Source organism: Syngnathus acus, chromosome 3, assembly GCF_901709675.1.
Source record: "Syngnathus acus chromosome 3, fSynAcu1.2, whole genome shotgun sequence".
Lineage (NCBI taxonomy): Eukaryota > Metazoa > Chordata > Actinopteri > Syngnathiformes > Syngnathidae > Syngnathus > Syngnathus acus.
The window spans coordinates 6,881,920-6,906,685 of record NC_051089.1 but is presented as its reverse complement, the minus strand read 5'-3'; the positions used below and the strand labels follow the sequence as shown (position 1 = coordinate 6,906,685).

General features: G+C 41.7%; 4 protein-coding genes across 5 annotated transcripts; 2 read left to right on the top strand and 2 right to left on the bottom strand.

Annotated features, from left to right (window-relative positions):
- Positions 1 to 2: 2 nt before the first annotated feature.
- nip7 (NIP7 nucleolar pre-rRNA processing protein) lies at positions 3 to 1,475 on the top strand. The gene is made up of 5 exons (XM_037247293.1): positions 3 to 172; positions 268 to 354; positions 658 to 796; positions 884 to 1,024; positions 1,099 to 1,475. The coding sequence occupies exons 1-5, from the start codon at positions 117 to 119 to the stop codon at positions 1,216 to 1,218; spliced, it is 543 nt and encodes a 180-aa protein (XP_037103188.1). The 5' UTR covers positions 3 to 116; the 3' UTR covers positions 1,219 to 1,475.
- On the bottom strand, positions 1,317 to 6,015 carry terfa (telomeric repeat binding factor a). 2 transcript variants are annotated; one of them, XM_037247288.1, is made up of 15 exons: positions 5,816 to 6,015; positions 5,544 to 5,639; positions 5,104 to 5,234; positions 4,791 to 4,874; positions 4,521 to 4,661; positions 4,251 to 4,366; positions 3,606 to 4,085; positions 3,290 to 3,391; positions 3,097 to 3,198; positions 2,884 to 2,988; positions 2,686 to 2,811; positions 2,275 to 2,342; positions 2,162 to 2,202; positions 1,492 to 1,673; positions 1,317 to 1,432 (listed from the first exon to the last, which is right to left on the bottom strand). In XM_037247288.1, the coding sequence occupies exons 1-14, from the start codon at positions 5,955 to 5,957 to the stop codon at positions 1,515 to 1,517; spliced, it is 1,893 nt and encodes a 630-aa protein (XP_037103183.1). In that variant the 5' UTR covers positions 5,958 to 6,015; the 3' UTR covers positions 1,317 to 1,432; positions 1,492 to 1,514. The 2 variants fall into 2 exon arrangements, with proteins under 2 accessions (XP_037103183.1, XP_037103184.1); XM_037247289.1 differs by lacking the exon at positions 3,290 to 3,391.
- Positions 6,016 to 6,282: 267 nt separating this feature from the next.
- Positions 6,283 to 13,778, bottom strand: zdhhc7 (zinc finger DHHC-type palmitoyltransferase 7). Its single transcript, XM_037247728.1, has 8 exons — positions 13,628 to 13,778; positions 13,009 to 13,111; positions 10,315 to 10,664; positions 10,107 to 10,231; positions 9,929 to 10,025; positions 9,745 to 9,826; positions 9,392 to 9,522; positions 6,283 to 8,768 (listed from the first exon to the last, which is right to left on the bottom strand). Exons 3-8 carry the CDS (start codon positions 10,657 to 10,659, stop codon positions 8,586 to 8,588), a joined length of 963 nt encoding a protein of 320 aa, XP_037103623.1. The 5' UTR covers positions 10,660 to 10,664; positions 13,009 to 13,111; positions 13,628 to 13,778; the 3' UTR covers positions 6,283 to 8,585.
- A 7,670-nt stretch (positions 13,779 to 21,448) lies between these two features.
- LOC119120752 (regulator of G-protein signaling 9-binding protein) lies at positions 21,449 to 23,600 on the top strand. The gene has a single exon (XM_037247941.1). The coding sequence runs from the start codon at positions 22,143 to 22,145 to the stop codon at positions 22,881 to 22,883; it is 741 nt and encodes a 246-aa protein (XP_037103836.1). The 5' UTR covers positions 21,449 to 22,142; the 3' UTR covers positions 22,884 to 23,600.
- The last annotated feature ends 1,166 nt before the right edge of the window (positions 23,601 to 24,766 follow it).

The window sequence follows — 24,766 nt, the reverse complement described above, 5'->3', positions numbered from 1 at the left end:
TCACTCAACTTCCGTTTTAAAGTGTGACCACTTCCGTGTTGACCCACGTTTTGCACGTTACTCGGAGGTTCCAGTTATTCTTCCAAGACTAGCATTTTTATTCATTATTATTAAGGATGAGGCCACTTACAGAAGAAGAGACGAAAGCATTGTTTGAGAAACTGTCGAAATAGTAAGTGCAGTGCGAGAACATTTTGTCGCGCGTTGATGACTACTTGGATTAGCATGCGAGGCTAACTTGTAATTTATATTTTCCTTTCATTACAGTATAGGAGAAAACATAAAGCTCCTCGTGGACAGACCAGACGGCACATACTGCTTCAGGCTTCACAATGACCGCGTCTATTACATGAGGTAATCATATTACTAGCAAATATAATTATATGTAAAGCATGTCAAAATAATTAAGAAAGTGCATGCCAATGAGGACCTCCGTGTCTGCCTTACTCCATATTTCTTGTTACAAAAATGCATACTGGATTAAGTATTTTTTTGTCATACTTTTTGTCGGTATGCACGCATACAAAATGGTGTGACATACCATATTGCAAAATATTGTTAAGCCCCCCCAAGTGAAACTATAGTTTGAGAACATCCCAGAGGTCCAACGAAATCCCTCAAGAAGTTATCAGCAATTGATTGTTGTTGTTTCCACAGTGAGAAGCTCCTCAAACTATCCACAAACATTTGCCGGACCAATTTGGTGTCAGTCGGCACATGTTTTGGCAAATTTACAAAGTCTAAGATGTTCCGGCTACACATCACAGCTCTGGATTTCCTTGCGCCCTATGCAAAGGTTTGTTTCATTCAGTGATACAATCAAAAGAACTGTATTAAGAATTTAAAATTGTAACATAAAATACTGAATGCTGTTTTCATAAAGTTCAAGGTATGGGTGAAACCTGGAGCAGAACAGTCTTTCCTCTACGGAAATCACATCCTAAAGTCCGGTCTGGGCAGGATCACGGAGAACACGATGCAGTACCAGGGCGTGGTGGTTTATTCCATGTCTGACGTGCCCCTGGTAGGTACTCTGCACATGCTTCAGGTTCCAACCTGTTGAGGACATTGAGGTCATCGCATGGCATTATTTTTCAGGGGTTTGGTGTGGCAGCCAAGACGACGCAAGAGTGTCGGCGAGTGGACCCCATGTCCATCGTCGTGTTTCACCAGACTGATGTGGGCGAGTTCATCAGGAATGAAGATGCATTAACATAAATCAAGATTCTATCAGTTGGACTGCAGATTGTTGATTTATCAACTCAAACACACACAAAATATTTTTCATAGAAAAGGAACATTTTAGAATGTGACAGTTACAAAGACAACATTATTTAACATTTATTCAACAAACAATAGCTACATTTGAGGAACTCAACATCTATTCAACAGACTAACACGTTTGTGGAATACAAAAAGTAAAGAAAACTTGAAGTTGCATAGTTAAAATAAACTCAAACCATGTTCAGTTTCTTCATTGTTCTCCAACTTGAAGTTGCATAGTTAAAATAAACTCAAACCATGTTCAGTTTCTTCATTGTTCTCCATCTATCTTTTAAGTGGACATTTGTCCTGTCTCTGAAGCGGTAATACGACTTAATTTTAGTCCAGTTGCCCTCTCCGAATTTTTTGACTCCCTCCTTGAGCTTCTGGCTTTCCTCTTCTGTCCACATCTGCAACACAACAGGCAAATGTTCACTAATTTGAAGTCAAAATGCGTTTAATTCTTTACATTTAATTATTCCAGGACTATGTTGTCACAAAGCTTACATGCAAACTAGACTGAGCTATTGATGCCAATTAAATATTTGGTCTTCACTGAATCACTCAATCTTTTAGGTCCTGAATACATTAAAGGAAAGCAAATGGAATGTAAATTAGGGCTGAACAATTATAGAAAATAATCTATGATGAAAAATGAAGCATTATTTAATATGAAAGGCAGTTTATTGTTAATTGGTCATTTAGCCTTAATATAAACCCAGGCAAACTCGGGTCAAGATGTCAAATCAAACATGGTGAAGCAGCAATTAGCTGATGAACTGCACTCCTTTGATCTGTAAACATTTGTAAGACAAAAATAATACAATTCCAATAGGAAAAAAAGAAGACAATTTGTAAACATTGAGGTCAACATTTTATCGCAAAACTAAATGCTTACCCTCTTCTTGATCCCTGATGGTGGACTCATGTTAATTGTTTCTAAAAGAAAAAAGACGACAACAAAAATTAGACCCAATTACAAAACACAATGTTTTTTCCCTCTTGTACTACCATCGAAAAGTTCCACTTCTTCACCCCAAGTGGCTTTGGTCTCCTTGGCTTGGTTGCACAGCTCCTTCCTGTCAAAAAAAAAAAAAAAAGGCTATGCTAAAAAAGCAGCAGGTTGTGTGATCCACTAAATAGCCAACCACCTAATTGCATTCAAATGTGATGAGATTTACACAATGTGTGACACCACCAAACTAAAATGTATTAATGGAATTTTAAACTCATCTGAAATATCAAATGTTCTTCCTCACAGCACACTGGTCGGGAATCACTGCTCATTAGAATTAGCGATCAAGAGGAAACAAAACATGCTTCAACTCAAAATATTTATCTGCAAGATCCACAATTTTCCACTCTGCCTAAACTACACATAATTGATTTTTCACATAAAAGGGAATGGTGAAAAGCACTGACCATTTTGCATGGGAGCGGTTCTTGGGCGTAGAACTTTTTGGAGGGGTACGCAACTGAGGATTCAAAGGCGGCGAGTTATCCAATGATGAGTCTGGGATGATGATGTCACCTCTATTTCCCGTAAATCTGCAAGAATAATTGAGGATTATTGTATCGCCTGACAATCGGAAAGAATCTCGCAGAATAATTTGCACTTGCTTGCTCGGAGGATAGCTGGCACATGTTTTTGCTTGACTGCTCACTGGAGTATCCTGCACCATGTCACTACTGTCGGATGATGAATCTTCTGATTCGGTGCTCTTTCTACATCAACAAAAGAGAAGGCTAGTTAAGGAACTGTACTGAGGAATCATTAATAAATAATTAATACACCCCCCCCCCACCCCCGAACTACGACTGCCTTAAACTTACGCAGATGGCGAAGCCTGCTTACGAGGTGTTCCTTGTGAGACTTGCTTGCCAGAAGTTGAGCTAGATGATATCTCCTTACGTTGTAAAGATGACGCAACATCACTAGCGGAAGATCAAGAAGGCAAAAATATTCATGTTACATCCTCCAGTTATGATCAAATATTTTGACTGCAAATTAGGAATCGCATTCTACCCAGATGACAAAGCCCGATTACGACTTGTTCCTTGAGAGACTTGCTTGCCAGATACCAAGTTAGACAATTGTTCCTCAAGTTGTAGAGATGACTCAACATCACTAGCGGAAGATCAAGAAGGCAAAATTATTCACGTTGCATTCTACAGTTGTGAGCAAATATTTTGGTTGCAAATTACGAGATTGTACTCTCCTACTTAAGAGTTGATATCTTTCAGAAATTGTAACATTGTGCAGTAATGCATACTTTCACTTTTGATTTTATGTAATCATAGGAGAAACACTGGACACATTCCACACCCACGAACAAATGTACCTGTTCTTTGCCAACGTAACTGATCGAAGTCTCCTCAGCGGGACGACCTCCATGTCACTTTCAAGGGTTTGAAACAGCAATGATTGGGACAGCGCCGGCTCATCTGTTCTTGCCTCTTGCTCCTGAGAGACAGCAGACGACACGCTGCCCTGACTGTCCGACTCCAACACCATCCTTGACATGTTGTAACGTTTCTGTTTCTTCTTCGCTTTTCCGCTTCGCGTTGAAGCGGTTTTGGATTGAGGGGGGGCATCTGTTTGAGTAAGAGGGGCGGCCGGGGCAGCTTCAAGGGGGCTGCCTGAGTTCCTCTGGAAAAGCTCTTCGCTCTCTTGGTTTCCACACATGTCGTCCTCGTCAGTATTTACAGTTGTGTCTTGATTTTCAACTTCTTCCTCCAGATGAGAAAATGTTATGTCACCAGGTGCAGCCAAAGCCTGGTAAGCAATCTCCAGTCGGTCTTTTGGGATATTTGAAGCGTCACTAGAAAGTTGAAAGACAACAATGTGGAGGCTCGTGAACACATTGGAAATAACAGCATGGAAAAAATTACCATAAAACCGCTTCAAACATGCTTTTAAATCAACCTTTTTTTTTTTTTTTTTTTTTAAATAATCCACAGCAATCTCAAGTGATTTATGAACCGACCATGTCAGCAGCTCAGCGTTGACTTGCACACTAGTGGAGGGGCCGCATTTATCTGGCTCATCAGTTATGTCCTTTTTCTTTTGCTGTTCAAGTTGATCAATGAGCTGCTTTGCAGCCTGGTAAAAACAAATGCACTCAAATTGTATATATTTATACATAAAATATATATATGTATATATTTATATAATTGTAACTGTATATCTGTTCACACCCAAAGGTACGGCAGTAACCTATTTTCCCCCCCATAAACACACTCATTTCATGTCATACCTTGTAAAGAAAGCTAACAGAGAATGGGCAGAATTCCCGGCAGAAGGCCACGATCTGGTCCTTTAAGTGTTTGAAGTCCATTTCCTCAATAAGTTTATGCTTGTTGCATCTCAGATTGATGAGCTCCATGAAAATCTTTTTCTATGGGTCAAAGTGGGCGTTATTGCCAAACTTTATTTGACATTTCTATTCTAACACCATGCCCCAATTAGTCTTCTCGTCTATGATGGTATAAAAGAATATAAATTGCTGTTTTGCAAGAGAACTCACCTTGGCAAGCTGTGATTTCGGGAAACGGCGGAGAAATTCTTTTGCTTTGTCAAATTTTTCGTTCTTGATGAAAAGCTTCACAATCTGAAGAGACAAAATAACCTCACTGAATGCAATCTGCTAAATGTTTTGATGGCAATCATTTTGACCTTGGAGAAGATTTCTTTTCTATTTACGTTATTGTCGATGAGAAATTCTGTTAATAACAGATAAATTGGACCAACAACCATTGTGTTAAACTTTAACAGTACCAATATACTTGTATAAGGTATTTGTTAAGCACATATCTTCATAGTTCATTGTGTGCACATACCATCTCCTTTAGTAAAATGCAAACTTTTTCCAAGTCATTTTGTGAAACATCACTTGTCCCACACAGATCTTCCAACTGCACAAGGGCGGATTCCAACGGGCAGAGTGACCCCTCTTGTTCAAAAGTCACATCTGTAATGACAAATATAATAAAAGCAAAGTTTGGTCCCAACATGTAGACACATCATTTTTTCAAACAAGTCAGAAGACATTGTTTTGCCATGTTCTTACTGCTCTTCACTTTAACATGGAGTACTCAAGTTGACAAAACAGAGCACATCACGTCACACGCAAGAATTAAAAGATAGTCCTATTCTTAATTTATAACGTAACTACAATGACATTGTGGTGACTAATTTCTTTTTGTCAATTTATTATGGTGGATGAGTTGAGACATGACACCAAGGCAGTGCCCCCAGAATGAATAGATTGAAGTCTCACCAAGTGATTCGCCCTCGTTTATGCGGGAGATTAACTGCATTACAAAAATCTTTTTGGGTAACACTTCACTTGTTGCCACAGGACGGGACATGATACCTGCCGAACACAGAGTAATAATTCTTTTATTCATAAGGCACCTTTTCTAAAACACTCGCTTGGTCAGAACACAAACAAAATATGCCAATATTATCTAAACAGACATGCACAGTCATATGGTACTGTTTCACATAGAAGCAATGACGCAGCTATGAGTAGGGTGAGGGGGTACTTACTTTGAACCACTTGTCTCACTTCAGAAAAGTCTTTATATTGACCTTTATGAAAATATTGAAACGCAAGCGATATATAATGATCTAGAAGCCAGCGGTTGGCGATAGGCTCTACTTCTAAATGATGGTTGGCCCCCTCCGCCATGTTCGAACCACAGGGACTTTGAGCAATAACAACAAGGAAGCTGCTATGTTTGCGCGCTGCTTCCTCGGAAGGTCTTATAAGCGGCACTTCCGTTTTTTAAGGACATACGATTTATTGGAGCGCCCCCCATTGGCTCGGAGAAGCTCGTCAGCCAGCGAACGACTGGTTACGTCATTCGTGTGTCGAGTTCTGGCGTTGACGTGTTTACTTTTGGCTAGTCGAGGTATGGCGTTTGTGTTTGGGATTTTTTTGCCAGGAATATCATAAAATCCCTGATTTACTCTTAACCTCTATCATGAAACATGGAAAAACTTAGACATAAATGGGCATCCTTATTTAAATGTTTATTTAAAAGGACATTGAACATGACATAAGATTGGCAGATATATTGAATTAAAAAGAAAACAAAAAAAGCAACCTCAGAACATTCAATTTATACCATGATCATAGAAACCTTTACGCTCATAAATGCCGAAGGACTTGATCTTAAGGGCACATTCTCAAAAGAATGGGGAAATAAATTTCATTCGGCATCGTGTCCGAGTGAAACAATCCAGTGATGCCACTGTAGTGTAATGTAGAAATTAAAAATACTACCAGCAATAATAATAATGGTGATAATAACACCATGTGGATTACGCCAAACCTGTAAAGGCTTCCATTGTTTCATCACCTTCCCAAAATAATGGCATGTATTTTTTTTCCAGCAACATAAAAAAACTTAAAACACTTTTTATAATTTCATTTCAGGGTAGAATTGACTATTCTGTTTACACACACAAAGGATGTAGCTGGTTTTAGCAGAGATGTTTAAGGCAAAAAAAAGAGAAGTCTTTTGTTTGGGAGGGGGTAGGGTTCAAAATGACTTATTCCATTGTTTTAAGATGACAATATAATTTACATCATCAACATACACGGCACTGTCCTACTGTATACATGATTATTCTCAGCCAAAACTACTCAATCATCAACTACTTGACAAGCTCATATAAAATAGACAACATACTGCTTTTCCCACAACCACCTCTGTAACAATTGTTTGATTTTGAGGGAAAATCTTATTCCAGTCCTGCATTATGCGCATTAATGAACTGAATGTTTTCAGGGTTTTTTCTTTATAACAATTCCTCCGAGATTATATTTGTTGTCAGATTTGAATGGTGGGACAGATCATATGGGCTTAGACTTGACTCATGCTCAGCTGGCCTTCATTCCCATTTACGCTACACCACCTTGGGGCTGATACTTTTAAGAGATAACTGCAAAACATTTAGAGTTAAAAGATATGACAGCATCAAATCAGAACAAAATGGTTGCTTGGAGAGCAAGAGAAATGAGGTCTGTGTGAATAAAACTCCCCTGATAAGTTTGTTCTGTGTGCCAGTGTTTTTACATTCGTCACATAGCTTCCATGTAGCAAACCATTTGTAGTGTAAACAGCAAGGAAGAAAGACACCTTCCCCTGCCAACCACAAAAGGGAACACTTTAAAATCTGAACTCAAGCCATATTTATCCAGTGCGAAAAAGTATTAGTTAATGGAAAGACAAATAACATGAGGGGAAACCATCATTCATGTATATAAATTCACCTCACAGGATGACATTGTGCATTAAGTGTTCTAAAAACACCGGAAAATATTTGCTTGTTTTCAGGCCTGATACTAATGGTAGAGGCGAGTCGTTGAACGTGCTAAGCAGAAGCAGTTTTGCAATTTGACAGATCGGCCCTTGCCAACGACACTCTGTGCTTGTGGGTCCTCGTCATCACACCGCATGATACAATGCGAAGCCACCGGGCTCCAAAAATTTGCTGTTGCAGAAGGCTTGCAAGGCTTTCTGAAATGCTGTCAGCTCTTCTGCACACACACGAGCATTCTGGTTTCCACAAGATGGAGCCACTTTGACAGCAGTTTGGGATGCTGATTCTCTGGGCCTTTTGTCAAACCAGTTTAGGTAAGATGAAACTTGACTTCCCAAAAACTGTTTTGGGTGAGTCATATTCATAAAAAAAACACATTATCTACTGGCTCAAGCAACAATCCAGATAAATAATAATGAGGCAGAACAAAACATGGCAAAAAGCCATTCATCCCTGGGGAAGGCTTGTTATGGACAATCTGGTCCTCCTTTTGCAGACAATAAAAAAGCCTCATCAGTCTGGAGCGGCTGAGGCTGATTGCACACATGCAAATCAAAGCAGCACACTTCCACTCGTCTGGCGCGCGAGACCCGCTCAAGTGTCGTGCGAGTAGCGCGTGTCTTTTGTGTGGCTCTTCCATTAAGCTCTGCAACAATGCCGCTCGCCCCCAATGTCAAATATTTATTTGGAATCTCATCAGGATGGCAAAAACAAAAAAGGAACAGAAACACAAAGCCGTGTGCGCCACGAGAGCAGGAGTTGATGGTCCCAAAAGGAATAAAAGTCTCACCAAGAGTTATACAGTGCATGCGTCACCACACAAAGCAAAAAATCTTCCAGTTGATGTTGGGAGTGAGTATGGACAGGCAGTGGAGGTGGCGGACGTCCTGCAGTCCCACCAGAGCACCACGCAGGAAGGCCAGCCCCAGGTGAACTCGCGTCCATCCCGTCACCTTCTTTAGAGTCTCATTACAGGCGCTCCGTGTCCTCAGACGGAAAACTCGGACCCGGGTCGGCGAGCTTGGGTCAAGTGCTTCAGGCGACGCAGACGCAGTCCCGTGAACGGGTTGCACCACAGCAGGGAGGGCGGACCGCCGAACACGGCTTTCATTCCGTCCCATCTGGTGCGACGCTCCCAGGTGGGCTTCTCGTTTTTAAGACGTTCAATCTCCTGCAAGACGCCCACGCAAGCTTTATGAAGCAAATGCTACTTGGAAAGTCACTCAATGATAACTAGAGTTGGGCATTACAATTGTTAGGCATTTGGTTGACTGCATGGAATTGATTGTTAAAGAAATGGAGTGCTCATCTTGACTGAGTGAAAGTGAATTTCTCATTTTATTTATCTTACAAGAAATCAGAACATTGATCAACGAGTTTGACTCTTTGAATTGGACTGCTGAAATGAACTTTTCTACAAAATCATATTCCAAGATACACCCGCGCGACAAAAGAAGCTGATCAAATTTTTCTCCATCATCATTTAAAGTAAATGTCAATCTACAGCCAGGTTTCCATCAACCAGTGCAGTTCAGTAGCCTTATCTGGTTTCCATGCCAACGCTGTGAATTGGAATTCAATTTAAAATGGCAAGGAAGGTGCTGTTGGATTTCAAACAGCATTATCTGTGAGTTGAATGCTTTTCGTTTCTTTTCATTCCATTCTAACATGACCAAGCGACACAAGCAAAGCCTCCCTACTGCAGAGAGGGGCAAAATAATGCTTGGCGCTCCAAAACGAAATATCCATCGCGGTTGGAAACGAGGCTTAACTTATCACACGATGGGTACTGACCGTCTCGTCGTTGCAGATGGAGTGGAGCTGCGTACCGAACATGACAGCAGTGAAAGTGAGGAAGAGGATGGCTTCAAGACAAAGGAATATCAGTAGTAGCACGGAGACCCCGGGAGAGAATTCGCTGCACTCTGCGACAGATGACACAAAAAGAGCGTTATGTTCCCGACAAAAGTCACTTACTCAGCGCTTGTTCATAGTTTTCCTCCAAAGATAGTGGCGCCATTTGCACAATGTCAACAGATGTAATGTAATGTAATACAATATTCATGTAATATTGTTTTGTATTGGGTCCGTTTCTGCTGACATTGTGTAAGAATGTCACCCCCCCCCCAGTGTGATGAAGTACTTACCGCTCCACTGCACTTTAATGCACGTGAAAAAGTGCATACCACTGAGGCCAAGCGCATGAGCGGAAATCAATGCTATGTACATCTGTGGAGAAAGAAACCAGTTTATTATTTTATCAATTTGAACTTGTACATTTGTCATTCATTGTGGTTGAGTGGACTCCTCTGAGAGGACGGGTGCACTTACAGTGAAAAGGACAAAGAATCTCTGATTCTTTTCTCCCACACAGTTATTGACCCAGGGACAGTGATGATCCATCTTTCGGATGCATCTTTTACAAATACTGCAAGCGGGAAAAGATAGAAAATATTTATGAGCCATGCCGAGACGCTGATGTACCATTTAATCGTTTGACGAGACGGACCTGCAGTGGTGCGCTCTCTCGGGCTTGATACTGCAGCACTTTGGGCACTTGTAGATGACCTCACCGGGCTTCAGCTGCAAGCTCTCCATATACTCCTTGGTTGCGTTGCCTTTCGGAACTGCGCCCTAAAGAATCAGCGGCCAGAACACAAACCTGAATAGCACACGTTATTTACAAAATGCGTCTGAACGAGTGCACTTCCACTTACCGGATCGGACAACATGGTACGCAGGTGGGAAGCCAGAGCGAGCACGGCGAGAGCGTTGAAAGTGGCGCCGTTCAGCAAAGAGTACCAGAAGTTCTTGGCGGGTAGCAGCATGACAAAGTTGACGACAAATTCGGCATACAGCACCAGGAACCAAGTCATGCTGGCGCACACCATACCGCAGCTGTCCTGGATGAACCACAGCGTGCGGTTCCCGGCCGTGTGGTCGGCATGGGCGCCGCCGACCATCACTCCGGCCGCCAGGCCGCCTGACTCCACGTCGCTACCCGCTGACAGCAACGGGTGGTGCTGCTCCATATCTCGAAGTCGGTGGTTGGAAGAGTGCATCCTGCCTGTGGAGGACAACAAACTGCAATCAATTCATAGAACATAAAAATGCAAACATTTTTGACCTCAAACATAATAAACAATCGATGATCAATTTAACCGTCAACTATTTTAATGATCAAATAAGCAACCGTTTAGTCGCTGTTTAACTTCAAATGACCCCCAATCCTCTGCCCAAATGGGCACCAATGGTATCTGTGGAAATGTTTGGTACGCCTGACCGTGCTTTCCTCCCACTAGGCTCCCTTTTAGTCATATGGAAAGCACACAACGATGATGCTCAGGTCCTGTTTGTTTGGCTACCCTGTAACAATGTGTGAGGGAAGGTGCGTGGGTGGGAGCGGAGAGACCTCTGTCAATGTACCAATGAATTTGAAAAATAAAAAGTCTTCTTTGGCTAGGCAGTCATTCTCAGGTCCAATGATTGATGATGACGACGCTTCAACACGCGTTTGGGGATTCATCACTCAAGGCTGGCCTCGCTCAGACAAAATGTGGACCGATTGTTACCATTGCCCGTCGACTCATCTGTCACAGCCAATTCTCCAAAGCCACCCGAGGGGATTGTGGCTGTTTGTGCAGGGGACAGAGAGAAACCAAAGGTTTTCTCTTGTATGAATAAAAAAAGAAATGTCGAGTTGCAAAGGAACACTGAGGTCTAACTCCACAAACAGCGTTGGCAGCTTCAATATAAACCCTTGTTCCTCTTTGTAAGTGTTACTGCAGCAAAAGTGCACGAGGCTCTAATGACCCTTGTTACTGTCTGCCGTCTAACAGCTTCGCCGAGACTCACTCGCCGAGACAAAGCCGACGAAGCAAACAACAATGGCAGAGCAAACAACCCGAAGCCTTTTCTGACCAATTTAGTAGTCAACCTGCAGAGCGGCAAAATACCTTCATCTGTCCTTTCCCAATTTCTCAAAGCGTTGATTAGGTTACAGCTACAGGGCGCTTTTAAGCCCTCCTTTGCTTTCACCTTATATCAATATCAACACAGCTTCTTTCCCTAAAATGCCCACTTGAATCTGATATGCTTCCAATCACTGACCGTGATGCTGGGAAAAAAGAGATTCGATACAGCACAGTAGAAGCTACAAAGTCTTTCGATGAGAGTGACGGGTGCAGACTGTACAATTAGCTCCATAAATATTGGGACGCCCACACAATTTTCATCTTTTTGGTTCGAGACACCACTGAACTTTACCAAGCATTAAAATTTGAATTTTAAGTTTATAAATGACAGGTCGAGGCAAGGTTTACGATGGAGACAGTGGAATCATTCAGCTAATTATTCTAAATAGAATTGCCCTCAATGGGACATTTTGTTTTGAAGTCTGAAGAAATCAAGAGTTAGGTTGTCAAAGCTGTAATACACGTGACCAAACAGCGTTCATGTGAAGGTGTTGGAGCACAATGTTAATGTTTTATCATTGCACAAGAGAAAGTAGTAGTGTTAAGAAGGGGCAGGATACTCTCCGCTACTTCATGGAGTATTGATTCTTCCAGTGGTCAATAAGACGAGGGGGGGGGGGGTTTCCATTAAAGTAATAGCAGTTGGTCCTCCAGCTGTCCACTAAACACAACGAAAGTCTCTAGCAAAACGACAAAGAAGACGTTGGGAGACTTCATCTCACTGAGTATCCGTGTAGCGCAAAATAATGGTGCAAACAAATTACCTTTCGATATCCCGTCATGAATCAACTAAAGCTTCAAAAACACATTCTAAAGAAACAACTCCACTTAGTGCAATTTCAACACAAATACCTTTAAGTCGATGAATCAATTCCACACAGCCCAAAACTGTACAAGTAAAACTAGAGCGCATAACTCCACTTCGCTTCACTGTCACGCAAATAAAATCCCCCAAATTTTGACTTCTAGCCATTCCAGTTATTCGATTCATCATTGCAACCCTACAGCAACATCAGCCTTAACGCAAAAGCACAACTTTTGTCGTCCCAACAGTTCCATTATTAAATTGATTGAAGCAGCATCCAGAATGGTTTGCGTTTAACCTGTAAAGTTCCACCGTGTATCTGGTTAATAAAAGACGCCAAATGGCTGATGGCAGTGAATGTGAGTCATTTGTCTCTCTGTGTCAGTCCTGAAATAGGCAAGGCCTCTTATTCACTAAAGTCAACAACAACATTTATCACGACTCTTTGACCCAGAATAGGATACAGTAAGTACATCAAAATGAATGAATGAACGAATGAATGAATGAATGACATGCAGGGGAAACATTGTGTCATTCAGGCTCCTCCTGCTTAGCTGCCAAACGCAAGGAATGCCACTCGTCAAGCTTTGGCGGATGACAACATAGTGACTAGAAATGCCAAAAATGAATACCTAGTATGTTCAATCCTTAACTTGACATGCTTTGATGCATGACTTCAGGATCAGCATGTGGTTTGGAAGGTGTGTGTAGGCATGAAGATGGAAAAGGAGACACCTGGAAGATATAAACACGGAAACTTTAGTTAACCTTGGATGTAGAGCATACCAATATTGTTCAACACTCACTTCACGTCAATCACATTTTTTTCCACACCGACGATGACTAACTGTTTTGACACTGACCAACTTCCGACTTTACAATTTGGACGCCCACACAACATGATAGCTTCGACAGCACTACAGCAAAGCAAGACTGAGATTGCTGCCCCTCCCCTCATCGACCAGCGAGTAAATCATCTTCTCATTTCCCTTCTTGTCTGAACATCTTAATGATACTAAGACAAATATTCAACAACCCACGGTGCTTCACAGCTGAGTTTTCCTACTTGTCTAAATGACAAGGTCCAGAACGTAAACAAACATCTGCCGTGAATATAATAGTAGCTTGACATTCCTGCTATCAGGCAGGTGGCTACATTTCGCTAGCTAACTAGCCAGCTGCCTTGTTAGCTTCGCTACCGCGGCATGCGCGCGAAGAGTACGAATATCAGACATTTTTTCGGCGACGTACCTCAAGATTTCTGACATAGTCGTTCGTGGACGTCTTCTAAATTCATTTTGAGGGCTTCACAATGAGCGGACTACAGCTGGGGAACGACTACCAGAGCCGCGGAAGGGGTAGTAACACATCCCATCAACCATTGTCGGAGCTTCCGGGATTCGGTTCCTCTCCGCCAATGGCTGAAAGGACGAATACGATGTTTGGCTCGACAGCGCCACCCTGTGGGGTGCGATAAAGTTGCAACTGATATATCTCCGATAGAGAGCGATATTGATCTGTCAAAGAGTTTGACACGCCCAATCATAAAACAAGTTGTCAGGGGGGAATATTAACTGATGTTACAATGAGTAAGATTATGAATTATGATTATGAATTAAAATGTAATACAGTAATTACTATTATAACCTTTACTCACAACAATACAACTTTATCCTTGTAAGATTGCAAGTTTTCTTCTCTGCCATATATTAATATTTATCTTTATTCTCATAACTCTTAGACTTTAAAACCTTGATTGAGTAGAATTATATGTACGTATTCCCCTTTCATTCTAGTGAGATCTGATATAATAATTTTAGATCACACTGAGGATTTGCAAAATGACCACAATTAGTTCAGGCCAAGTACATAATGAATCATTTGAACAATGATAACCGATCTTTCCTGGCATTGCTATTACATGTCAGTACTTGTAGCTCATAACAAAATTAGACCCATAAAAGTCATCTAAATGAAGGGTGGAGTGCATTAACGACAGTTAATGTGCCATCCTCCACCCCGTTCTGACAACCGGTCCAGTCGGTGAGGCAACAATATTGACCTGAAGCATGATGGGTCATGGAAAGAGATGCCCTGCAGCTGCACTTCCCCGGCAGGGAGCAGCAGGACCTTCCTGGCAGCACCCTCCGTCATCACGTGTTTCCCAGGAGTGGATTACTATAAGGCCAAACAAGACAAGCAGCTTGCACCCCCCCGCCCCCCCAGGCCTGTCTGCTGCTGCGCAGGGGCGACCCGCAACTTCACTCTGTATCAGCTCTCTAGTTTTAGAGAGAGGCACAGAGAAATACCACAGCAATCCTCTAAAGCAGATTAAAGGCTGAATCAGTGGACTGAAGCCCTTTCCATTTCCAGAACTAACACATCCCCCCCCCCCCTCTCTCTCTCTCTCTCCGCCTCTCTCTGCTAAATGAGCATCAGACTGGCAAATCAAAGGAGAACTGACAGGCTACTATAAATGAACTTTCCAGCATCCATCACCTCATGTCTGGACTGATTTAGTCCCTGAATCACCCTTTCACACCCAGACGCAACACACAAATCAAAACCGTTCTTCATCGATTTACATTCTTCATCCACATGTTTAACCTACACTAAAAATAAAATAAAGATGAAAACATTTTGGGGCAATTAAATTCAGTCATGCCTGACACAGTCAGTAATTTAACTATATGGATTATTGTGGGTGGAGTTTGCAGATGTGTATGCCTACACTACTTATGATATACACATTGTTAAATTTGTAAAAAAAAAAAATCTTATATTGAATGTCATGGGATTGTGCAAATGGTTATAATAACTGTGGCTGGTGTAGCAAAACTATTAGAGTCAGCAGAAAGCAACACATTTTGATTCCACATCTCCATGCAATCAGAGGCCTTGCGTGTGATTAAATAATAAATGCTAAGTGCTTGTGTAACAAATGAAATCACTCTCGTGGGGCTTTGTGCTTTGCTATTTTGGCGCACACTTTTGTTGACATTCTGGCTTTTGGAGTGTAATGACGTGAACACAAAGTGGAAGTGGGGAACGGAGTAGTGTGACATGCTCCCCTTGTCGGCGTGCATGTTGCTGCAATAATGAAAAAAAAAAACAGGGACAAGAGTTACATCATCAGAGAGCGTGAACAGCGAACACATTTGGGGAATGAGAGTGTAAGCATTGATGATCAAACTAAGCGTAAAACAATCAGCCAATGTGTCTTCAAAGCAATCACATTGTTTTGCTTTAGATAAGTCATTTTAGCTTGATGATAACAAACAATGCAAAACACCATAGAAACACATGTAGTCAGCTAATATATATCGATACTCAAGAGCAGGTATTCTTTATCTCATGCAAGAAGTCATTTTTATTTTTTTGTATTATACTGACCTATTAATGTGTGTTTTAAAGTGTGTAATATTATACAGTGGCGTAGAATAGAACCCCTGTATATTGATTATGTTTGGGCACAATGTGCAATGCATTGTTATTAATACTATCCTTGTTGCAATTAAAATAGGCATGCAACTTGAGGGAATATCTGTTGAAAAATAAACGAGGGAAAGGAGGCTTGTCTTCGTGAATTTTTAAACTGTCACTGTGCCCAAAACAGATTTTGGACCAGGCATCACATCTGCTGCGGTAAAAAAAGAAACAAATGTTGTGAGAAGAGGTGAAATGAAGGCTCTTTGGTGCCTATCTATCTGTCCGTCCATCCATCCAAAATGAAATTCCAAAGAGCCTCCCTCCAGTCAGACAAGCACGACTGTGAATATTTACACATCATCCATTTATTAGTATTTCCTCCCTGGGGCACGGGAAGCGGCAAGAAGGACAACATAGCCCCATACCACAATGTCGCAACCTCTGACTTATCACAGGCTTATCCATGCCGCATCCACCTTCGGCTAGCCAGTACAAATCCAAGCTAGAAGCCTTTTAGAGGGGATTTCCTGACTTACTCAATCTCCTTGCTTTGCTAAAAGTGCAGGGGGCAAACAGTGCAAAGGCCCAAAGACCTTTTAGCCCTCAATGCCATCATCCCTCCCTCACCACATGTTTGGATGTAAAAAAACTGTTGGTGAAAGCACAATAAACTCAGAAGAATACAGCCCAGTAGTGCTGTGCTTTTATTAAGTATAGTGCAGTCATGTTGTTGAAGTCAATGTGCTTTGACAGCCTGCCAAAGGACTTAATGCAGAAATGAAAAGGTAAGTCTCTACTACATCAGGTATTATTCCGGTCTGCCATGTAATTCTTGAAAAAAAAAAATATATAAGAAAATCCTCATTGTAAAAAGGCCCAATTATCAACCCATCACAATAATATAATAAACTTTAGTTTCCTCTCCAAGTCTGACAATGATGATAAACCTTCCTTGACTTTTCTAAAGTTTACCTTGTAGTGATAAGATTAATGGTAAGCCTTGACCTAGCAGATGCCACGGATCTTTCTGGCTCAATTTGATGTAGCATGGAAAGGGTGCTGGGTTACCATGTTTCACTCTGAAGAGTTTTTTCATTCTTCGAAATAGATTAGAACAAATTTTGGATGGATTTAAACACGATGGGTGCACATTTTAATCGGCTAATTAATCGATCAGGTTTGGTTTATATATCTAGGGATGGGCAATCTATTTCTAGGCCATGCTAGTCCTCCTGTGGCCATAGTAAGTTAAGAAATATTTTTCGATGCAATGATTGACAAAAATGTGAGAGACTAAACAGTGTCTAATTATTGGCGCAGGTAACGCAATTTTGGATGGATGGAAATTGTTGATCTAAACTAGATGTTATGTTTTCCAGATCCTGTTCTAATACTTTTGTCCACAAAGTATACTTGGCCGTATTTACACCTCATGCCTCAATCAAAAACAAAGTTCTAACATCATACGAGGGCTTTTAAGGTCAGCGTTGCTTGCGCTTCAGAGCTGAGAGAGAGATGTGAATCCATTTGCGAGAGCATGTCTGTGTGTGTGAGAGCGTGTGTGTCATCAAACAAGGAGAAATCCTTCTCAAGGTTGAGATGTGGCTCACAATTCAAGCCGCTCTTTGCTACTGCACCGTGGAAGCGACCACACAGACGAAGAGCTCCTTCCATCAATAATTCAACAAAGACAGACTTGCTCTTTCTCCATAACCGCTGCACCAGCCAGCCTGAATCTTCCTCGTATGGTCGACCACAAATAGTCTCCATCTGAGGTCCTCAGATATCTGTCTCTATTTAACCAAAGAGCTCCAAAACCACATAAACAATCTAGATCCTAATCTGTTAAATCCTACTTTGTTTCGACTAATTTGGTTGCACAGGAATAATCCAACTTTAAAAACTGGGACACTTGTTTTTACACCCAGAAGCCACAATGTAAAAAAAAAAAAAAACGTTTTTTTTATTTGTGTGTAGTTAATTAAACACAATTTTTTGGGGAATGTGTAAGTGTTTGGTGCCACGCCATTTTTTTTGTTTGAATACAAAATGTCAAATGCTTTGAATTCCAGAGATTGGTACGGTTAAAAACAGCTTTAGTTACTATGGGACATTCTAAACTCAGTTCCGAGAATCACAAGGCCGCATGCCCGCAGTCATAAAGTCTTGCCAAGATGGGCGCTACAGGCTTTGTTTCTTTATGGGTGGATTAGATCCTTCATGGAAACTTGATTTGTGTCACGTCCTGATCGGTGCTATCCTTTTTTGACCAGCACATTTCATGGAAAGTTGCCATGCTTAAATGCCCGATAAGGAAGACCGCGAGGGTTGACATCAGAAGATGCATTAGTGCGCATTATATTGATAATCTCAAAATCTTTACCCGCTAATCTGGATTACAGTCATCATTTACGGCATCAGTGTCAGGATGTAAAAGTTCATTTTACACTCTTGAGTGGTTGTGGCTTTGGTTATTATTTCCTCCATTTTCATATTTATTTCAGGTCAAACAAGCTTTATAAATTATCATGAAAAAATAAATGAAAAACGTCTCAGCCAAATTGAGTAAACAAACACTGACATCCCAATTAGTTTTAAAATGCGGCGAGCTTTGGAGTTGATGTTTTTTTACATGCTTAAACAAATCTGGTGCCATTTTGAAAGGTCACAGACAAGATGGGAAGACATGATACACAGCAAACACAAATGTTGATATCATTGCCATTAAAAGTGCTGCTCAAATATGCTTTAAAAAAAAAAAAAAATCACGCAATGCGTGTTTACAAAATTTGGACATGGAGGACATTTGGATATCTTGTTGGTGTGTGTGGTCTGTAATGCCATGTGTGTGTGTGTGTGTGTGTGTGTGTGTGTGTGTGTGTGTGTCTCACAAGGAGCTGCTGCGAAGAAGACAATGTGGGGGTTCTTATGTGAGTGATCACTCTCGTGTCCCCAGAGGACAGGTTGTATCCGCCCTGTGACAAATGCAGATGACCTTACAATCACGCTGCTCCTGACGGGAAACATGTCTCTTGTGACACAGCATGGGGCGACATTTTATGTAGATTGCTGTCTGCCTCAAAAGTTGAGTCACTCAAGAATTTCAAATATTACTTTCAATGTGTCGTGAGCAGTTCATAAACTGCAATGAGTCACATTTTTGTGCTCTCTGTTTGCTTACGATGACGCTGTTAGACTTGAAGGTTACGACAAGCCAGACATTTTTAATGTGTCTATTTTAAGACACCACGACAATAGAGTGTAGCCTGGGGAAGACATTACCGCTTTAATTCGGGTCTGAATATTTCGGAAAACTATCAGGATGTTCACGCTATTACACCGCAGGCATTTGACCTCTTGCATTACAATCGAAAGCCTTGCCGTCGAGCCTTTCCTGAGGGTACTTTAAGGAGCCTCCTCCGTGCAGGAAATCACACTGATGCGATCAGTCTGAGAGCCATCGACCCGGCTGCATCTGACTCATCCCCCACACTCTTCAGTCTAAAACGCCTTGTCATTTTATCAGTGCCGACAATTGGTTTCGGGTTGGGCATTAGGATCGGAATGCACAAAACATTGGAATAATATCGTATGAAGGCGCCCCGCTCGCTTGAAAAACGTTCCTTTCAATAGAACATCTATCGTGCTGATGCGTTGATTACCTTGGGAAAAATAACCGAAGGCACCCCAGCAAGAGGTTACAGGTTGCTATGGAGACACATTGAAAGGATTGCAGCTGCCACAATCCAAACTGAAAGAACAACCCCAAAAAATTGGACGCAGGTATTTGTTGAGTCAGAAGCAAAAACATCTCAGACGCAGTCAGAATTACACTCATTAGACGGTGAGCTGTACAAGAACTGCGGCAACAGATAATAATACTCCAATTAGATTGACAGTAGGAGACATGATTACTTTTACACAAAATAATCACGGTGTTTTTTGTAATAATAGAGACAAAGATTGACTTTGGTGTTAGAAGCAAGATTATTATAGGCAGTGAAAATGAAAAAAATTAAAAGCTACACTGCTTAAAAAATGAAGACTAATTGAAACAATGTTGTGTTTATAAAACTAACTCCAATTATAATGAAAATGTCATTCGTTTTAGTCTTTTTTAATTAATATCATCCAGTCGAGGAGCTTGCAGGGTAATTTGAAAGGCATTTATTTTGGTATCGCTTGTATGTCGGAATAAAAGAAGGGTGTAGTTTACTTTTACACAACAGCGACCTTTTTTATCTTACACTTGACAAAGACTCCATATAGCAAAAAATTAAAACAAATTCTAAGACTCATAATAAAAAATAAATACCCCCCCACCCAAAAACACACACATGATAAAAACTAATTCATACAAACTGTAAGTAAAAACTGACCAGAATAAAAAATCCTAGTATAACTAATATAAACTTTGGCAGTGGGATCCAAGAATTGACTCCCCAGCTCTATTATTACACTGCAATAAATTTGAATATGGAGAAAATTTTGATTTATTTTTGTAGTTGAATTAAAAAAAAATTATAGTATACCACAGTACCTTGACTTATTTATCAATCAATACTGGGGATTCTAATCTTTGTAATGCAGACTCTGAAAAATCTCTTGTATCAGATTTTAACGGATTGTGTAGAGTATTTATCGTTTAAAAAATATGTCAGAAACATCAATCCAAATAAAACCACTGCATTATTCACAAGCCGGCGATATACGACACGGACAACAACCTGAGCTTCCTTCACTTCCCCTCTCTCTGTGTGTGTGCTCAAGTCCATTAGCGTTACACCGCTGTCACTAGATCATTAGGCACCATCCGCTTCAATAATTCAAAAAGAGCAAACAGGGCAAAGACGCCAAGTTGTGCCTTTGCCACCTCTCAACACAGCGGGGCCCGTGCAGGTAAACAACACATCATCTAAGCAGTGCAACAACCCAACTCCTCCGCTGGCAACTGTGTGGGCATGCGGCTCGCGCTAGCTGGAGGAGTAAAGTGTGCGCAAAAAGGGCACAGTTGAAACCTCGGGCATGGAGTCATGCATGTCAGACTGCATGGGTTTTCTCCAAATACTGACTGGGACAACCTTCCAAATTTCAAAGGCATGAATATTAGATGAATTAAAATGTGTCTATATGTGCTCTGTGAGTGGCAATCAGTTCAGGATGTACCTCACCCAAGAACAGCTGGGATAAGACATGGAATTATTATTATTTTTTTTTTTTATGGCTGGCGATTATATCCAGTAATTTATTAGAAAAAAATATGTATTTAGAAAAAAAACTACAACAACGAACTTGTCCTTATAATAGTCAAGTCAAGTTTATTTATATAGCCCTAAATCACAAGCAGTCTCAAAGGGCTTCACATATACAAAACAAATTGACAATTATTCTCAAAGCATCCCCTGATCTTAAGCTCCCAAGAGGGCAAGGAAAAACTAAATAAAAAACCGATAGACATATTTGTTTTTCCCTTTCTATCACATTGTCGAATTAACTAAAGCATAATCTCTAAAAAAAATAATTTAAAATTCAATTTTGACCTTAAATGAAACATGTTTCAAATAAAGTCACAATTGAAATGAGCTAACCTCACCACTGATTTACTTCCGATCACCAGAGTCCGTTTTTACGCTACAGTGTGTGCGTACTTTGGCCAACTCCGATTGTTGCAGTGACTAAAAAAAACCGCACAAAGCGGCCATCCAAGCCGCTGAAGCCGACAAGTCACGCTGATGGAATCTCCGGTACTGTACTGGCCTAACCCAATGACGCCTGCGTGCGTCCCTCACGTGATGAGCACCCTGGCGAGCCAATCAACGAGCTCGCTCGCACTCTTCCCCCTCCTCCTTTGCACCCCGTCACGGTGGACATCGCTTTCCGCGCGCACACGTGACCACAGAAGGCGCTTAGTGGCATTTAAACATCATCCATTGCGCTTTCCGACACCAAAATAGACACGGAATCAAACGGCGAACGTCTCCATGTCGAGTGGACGCTGTCTTCCCTCTTTAACGCCGAATGACTCTCTCCGACGTTACCTTAGAATATACCGACTTGATTTTTTGGGCGCCCCTTATTTTTGCCACCTGTAGCTAAGTGTGGATATTTTTAAGAAACACATTGCGGGATTATTGCGCATCCGTGCGTAAAGGAGCGAGGGGGGAAAGCTAAATCCCATTTAAGGGCGCGTAAGCCTCCTGGAGAAGAAGCGGCATGCAGGATAGAAAGGAATGTGCACTCGCATAGGAGAGAGGTGATCCACGCAGATCGCCATTTCTCTCTTGTTTGTCATATTTCTGTGGAGGAACAGGAGGAGAGAGCGCGTCGGTGAGCAGCCATGGGCAAAGAGGAGTGTAAAACTATGCTGGATGCCCTGAATAAAGTGACGGCGTGCTACAGACACCTGGTCGTGGCTCTGGGCAGCACGTCGGACTCGCAAAACTTGCGCGAGGAGCTGAAGCGGACCCGCAAAAAGGCGCAGGAGCTGGCCGTGGCCAACCGGACTAAGCTGACTTCTCTGCTTAAAGACAAGAGCATCAGCAAGGAGGACCGCGCCGAGTACGAGCGGCTATGGGTGCTCTTCTCCAGCAGCATGGATCTACTGGAGGTGGACATGAAGCGCTCCCTGGAGATAGGCCAGGACTTCCCGCTCAAGGTGCCCACCAGGCACCTGATCCAGACGGGCATGACGGGCAGCACCAGCACAGTGGCGGCACGCGCCATGAGCGTGCAGAACATGAAGTACGAAGCGGACAGCAACATCGACACGGCCGACTTGCGGGACTTGCAGGCTGAGATCGGCCAGGTGAGCCAGATGATGGAGGAGATGGAGATGAAGGTGCAGGTGGCACCGTGGGCCGTGGAAGCCAAGCAGGAGGCGGGCGCCGAGCTGAAGTCCAACATGAGTGTGGGAAATTCCTCTGTGGGTGTCATCTCCATCTGCGAGGAGGAACCCAAGGATGAGGAGGGGGGAGGTGGCGGCGACACGGGCTTCGCGTCCATCTGCGCTGTGTTCGTTTTCTTTGTCATCGTGACCGTGGCGGTGGTGCTTGGCTATCTGGTCATCAACATGTCCTGAAGAACAGCCCGTCCCTGGAGGGGGGTGGGGGGCTTCAGCCCTTTGGTGCAGTGGTGCACAGTGGGGCACTTAACTACAGTACAGCAGCATCTCTTACTGTCATGATGTTCAAATTATCTCCCAAATTGCACAAAACCATAATTTGTGATTCATCTTGCACAATCAGGAATGTTGGAGATGATATAGGGCCACAATGAAAATAAAACGTTTTACGATATTCTCATAGTAATTGTATTGTAATCTCTTGATTACAACTCTATTTGTGGTTTATTTTTTTCCCAATGTGGCCCCTATTCGCCTTTAAAGCATTGCCAACAGAATTGTGCAGATTTATTTGCCTCATCACAGCTACTTGTTGCTAAGTAGAAATTATGGGGCACAATCATTTATGCCCCTTAGGTCAATACAAATAAATTCGTGTCCTAGATATCCTTGTGACAAACAGACACACTGTGGAAATCATTTCCCATACAGTCGAATAAGGAATTTTTAATGGACAATTTTGCTATTGGATCATTATTGCGTGTTAAATATACACGACAGGCCATCTGCTGGACCTTGTAGGGCATTGCTCCTTTTGCCCCTGATCATCACTGGAGGGAAGAGAGTGCATCCAAAAAGCAGCACTTTTTTGGGGTCTTGCAAGAAAAACTGGACTTGCAACAGACAGTAAGTTATTTGAATTGTCAATGTATTTGCACTAGATTAAAAAAAAAATAAAAAAAGACTGCCCATCAGGCACAATTGGTGGTAAAGTGGGCCTGTTTTTAGGGTCCAAGAGGTTGTTTGACATTTGGGAAAGACGATAGAATGGAGAAAAAAAAAAAAAAGAATAGTGTATAGAAGTTAAAATTTATTGTCCTTGTGGGTCAGTTGGGCTTTGCTACACAATCACAAGGAACATCATGGCGGGACATCAGACACACAACAAACTGATAGTCCAAACATTAGACACTGACAGGCATGATTTGTACGACATACCTCACACACGACACTACGCTATGCACCATTGGAGATCTTTTTTTCAACCAATTTAAGGCTTTTACGATTTGTGGTACAGAAGAAAAATTGGATGGGTTCTTTCTCAGTGGTGGAATGGTAGCAGTTTTAAATATGAGGTTGCGTATAGCGCATTGTGTGTTCTTTGCCTTTCTCGCCAGTCTGTCTTCATAAATGTGTTCAATTGCTAAGGCAGTATCTGGCCATCAGCGACACATAATCCAAGTGGATTAGCGGGAGAGCTCACGTAGCCTGACTACTAAGTATGCTTTACATAGACTTGTTTAGAGCAAATGTAGCCAACTGACCAGGGGCAAAAGCATGAAAGGCAAAAGTTAGCTTTTCACAGGCTGGGTGTGATTTAATGGGTTCTGTTCCATAATGTCGTTGTCAAAGGTTGTCCGCATCCGATTGCACATTAAATCACAATGCTATGTTATCAGAGAGGTTTTTTTTGTGGACCTTTACAAGACCACCACAGTCTTTAAATAATGCACCAGTTCACTGTTAAGCTCGTGCTACTTTTCAGGGTTGAATGTACAGTATGTATTGCGACATGTGTACGTGTATATATATATATATATATATAAATGAATAGAGGTTTTGTACAAAGAGCCATCTGTGTCAGATAATGTACATAAATCGGGTATATTTATTATAATAAAATGATTCCAAAAATACACGCATTTTTTTTTCTTCCACACATTACCATTTGAGATAATCATCTCGGTCTTAAAAGTGCCAAATGTCAAGCCGTGACACGGTAAACGCTGTAAAGCCAAAGGGATTTTAAGCAGACGATTATTAGCTCGGACATAACCACCTTAGGGTTAAATGCTGTTCAATTTTCCAATGGAGACGCTTGATCTGCCCGGCTAATGGTT

Excerpts from the sequence above, each read along its gene's own strand:
- nip7 (XM_037247293.1), top strand. The coding sequence starts at position 117 with ATGAGGCCACTTACAGAAGAAGAGACGAAAGCATTGTTTGAGAAACTG. Across the intron at positions 173-267 it reads TTTGAGAAACTGTCGAAATA|TATAGGAGAAAACATAAAGC; the intron begins GTAAGTGCAGTG and ends CTTTCATTACAG. Across the intron at positions 797-883 it reads TCCTTGCGCCCTATGCAAAG|TTCAAGGTATGGGTGAAACC; the intron begins GTTTGTTTCATT and ends GTTTTCATAAAG.
- terfa (XM_037247288.1), bottom strand. The coding sequence starts at position 5,957 with ATGGCGGAGGGGGCCAACCATCATTTAGAAGTAGAGCCTATCGCCAAC. Across the intron at positions 4,367-4,520 it reads CTGTTAGCTTTCTTTACAAG|GCTGCAAAGCAGCTCATTGA; the intron begins GTATGACATGAA and ends TGTTTTTACCAG. Across the intron at positions 2,343-2,685 it reads AACCGCTCCCATGCAAAATG|GAAGGAGCTGTGCAACCAAG; the intron begins GTCAGTGCTTTT and ends TTTTTTTGACAG.
- zdhhc7 (XM_037247728.1), bottom strand. The coding sequence starts at position 10,659 with ATGCACTCTTCCAACCACCGACTTCGAGATATGGAGCAGCACCACCCG. Across the intron at positions 10,232-10,314 it reads GTACCATGTTGTCCGATCCG|GGCGCAGTTCCGAAAGGCAA; the intron begins GTAAGTGGAAGT and ends CTGATTCTTTAG. Across the intron at positions 9,523-9,744 it reads CATTAAAGTGCAGTGGAGCG|AGTGCAGCGAATTCTCTCCC; the intron begins GTAAGTACTTCA and ends CATCTGTCGCAG.
- LOC119120752 (XM_037247941.1), top strand. The coding sequence starts at position 22,143 with ATGGGCAAAGAGGAGTGTAAAACTATGCTGGATGCCCTGAATAAAGTG.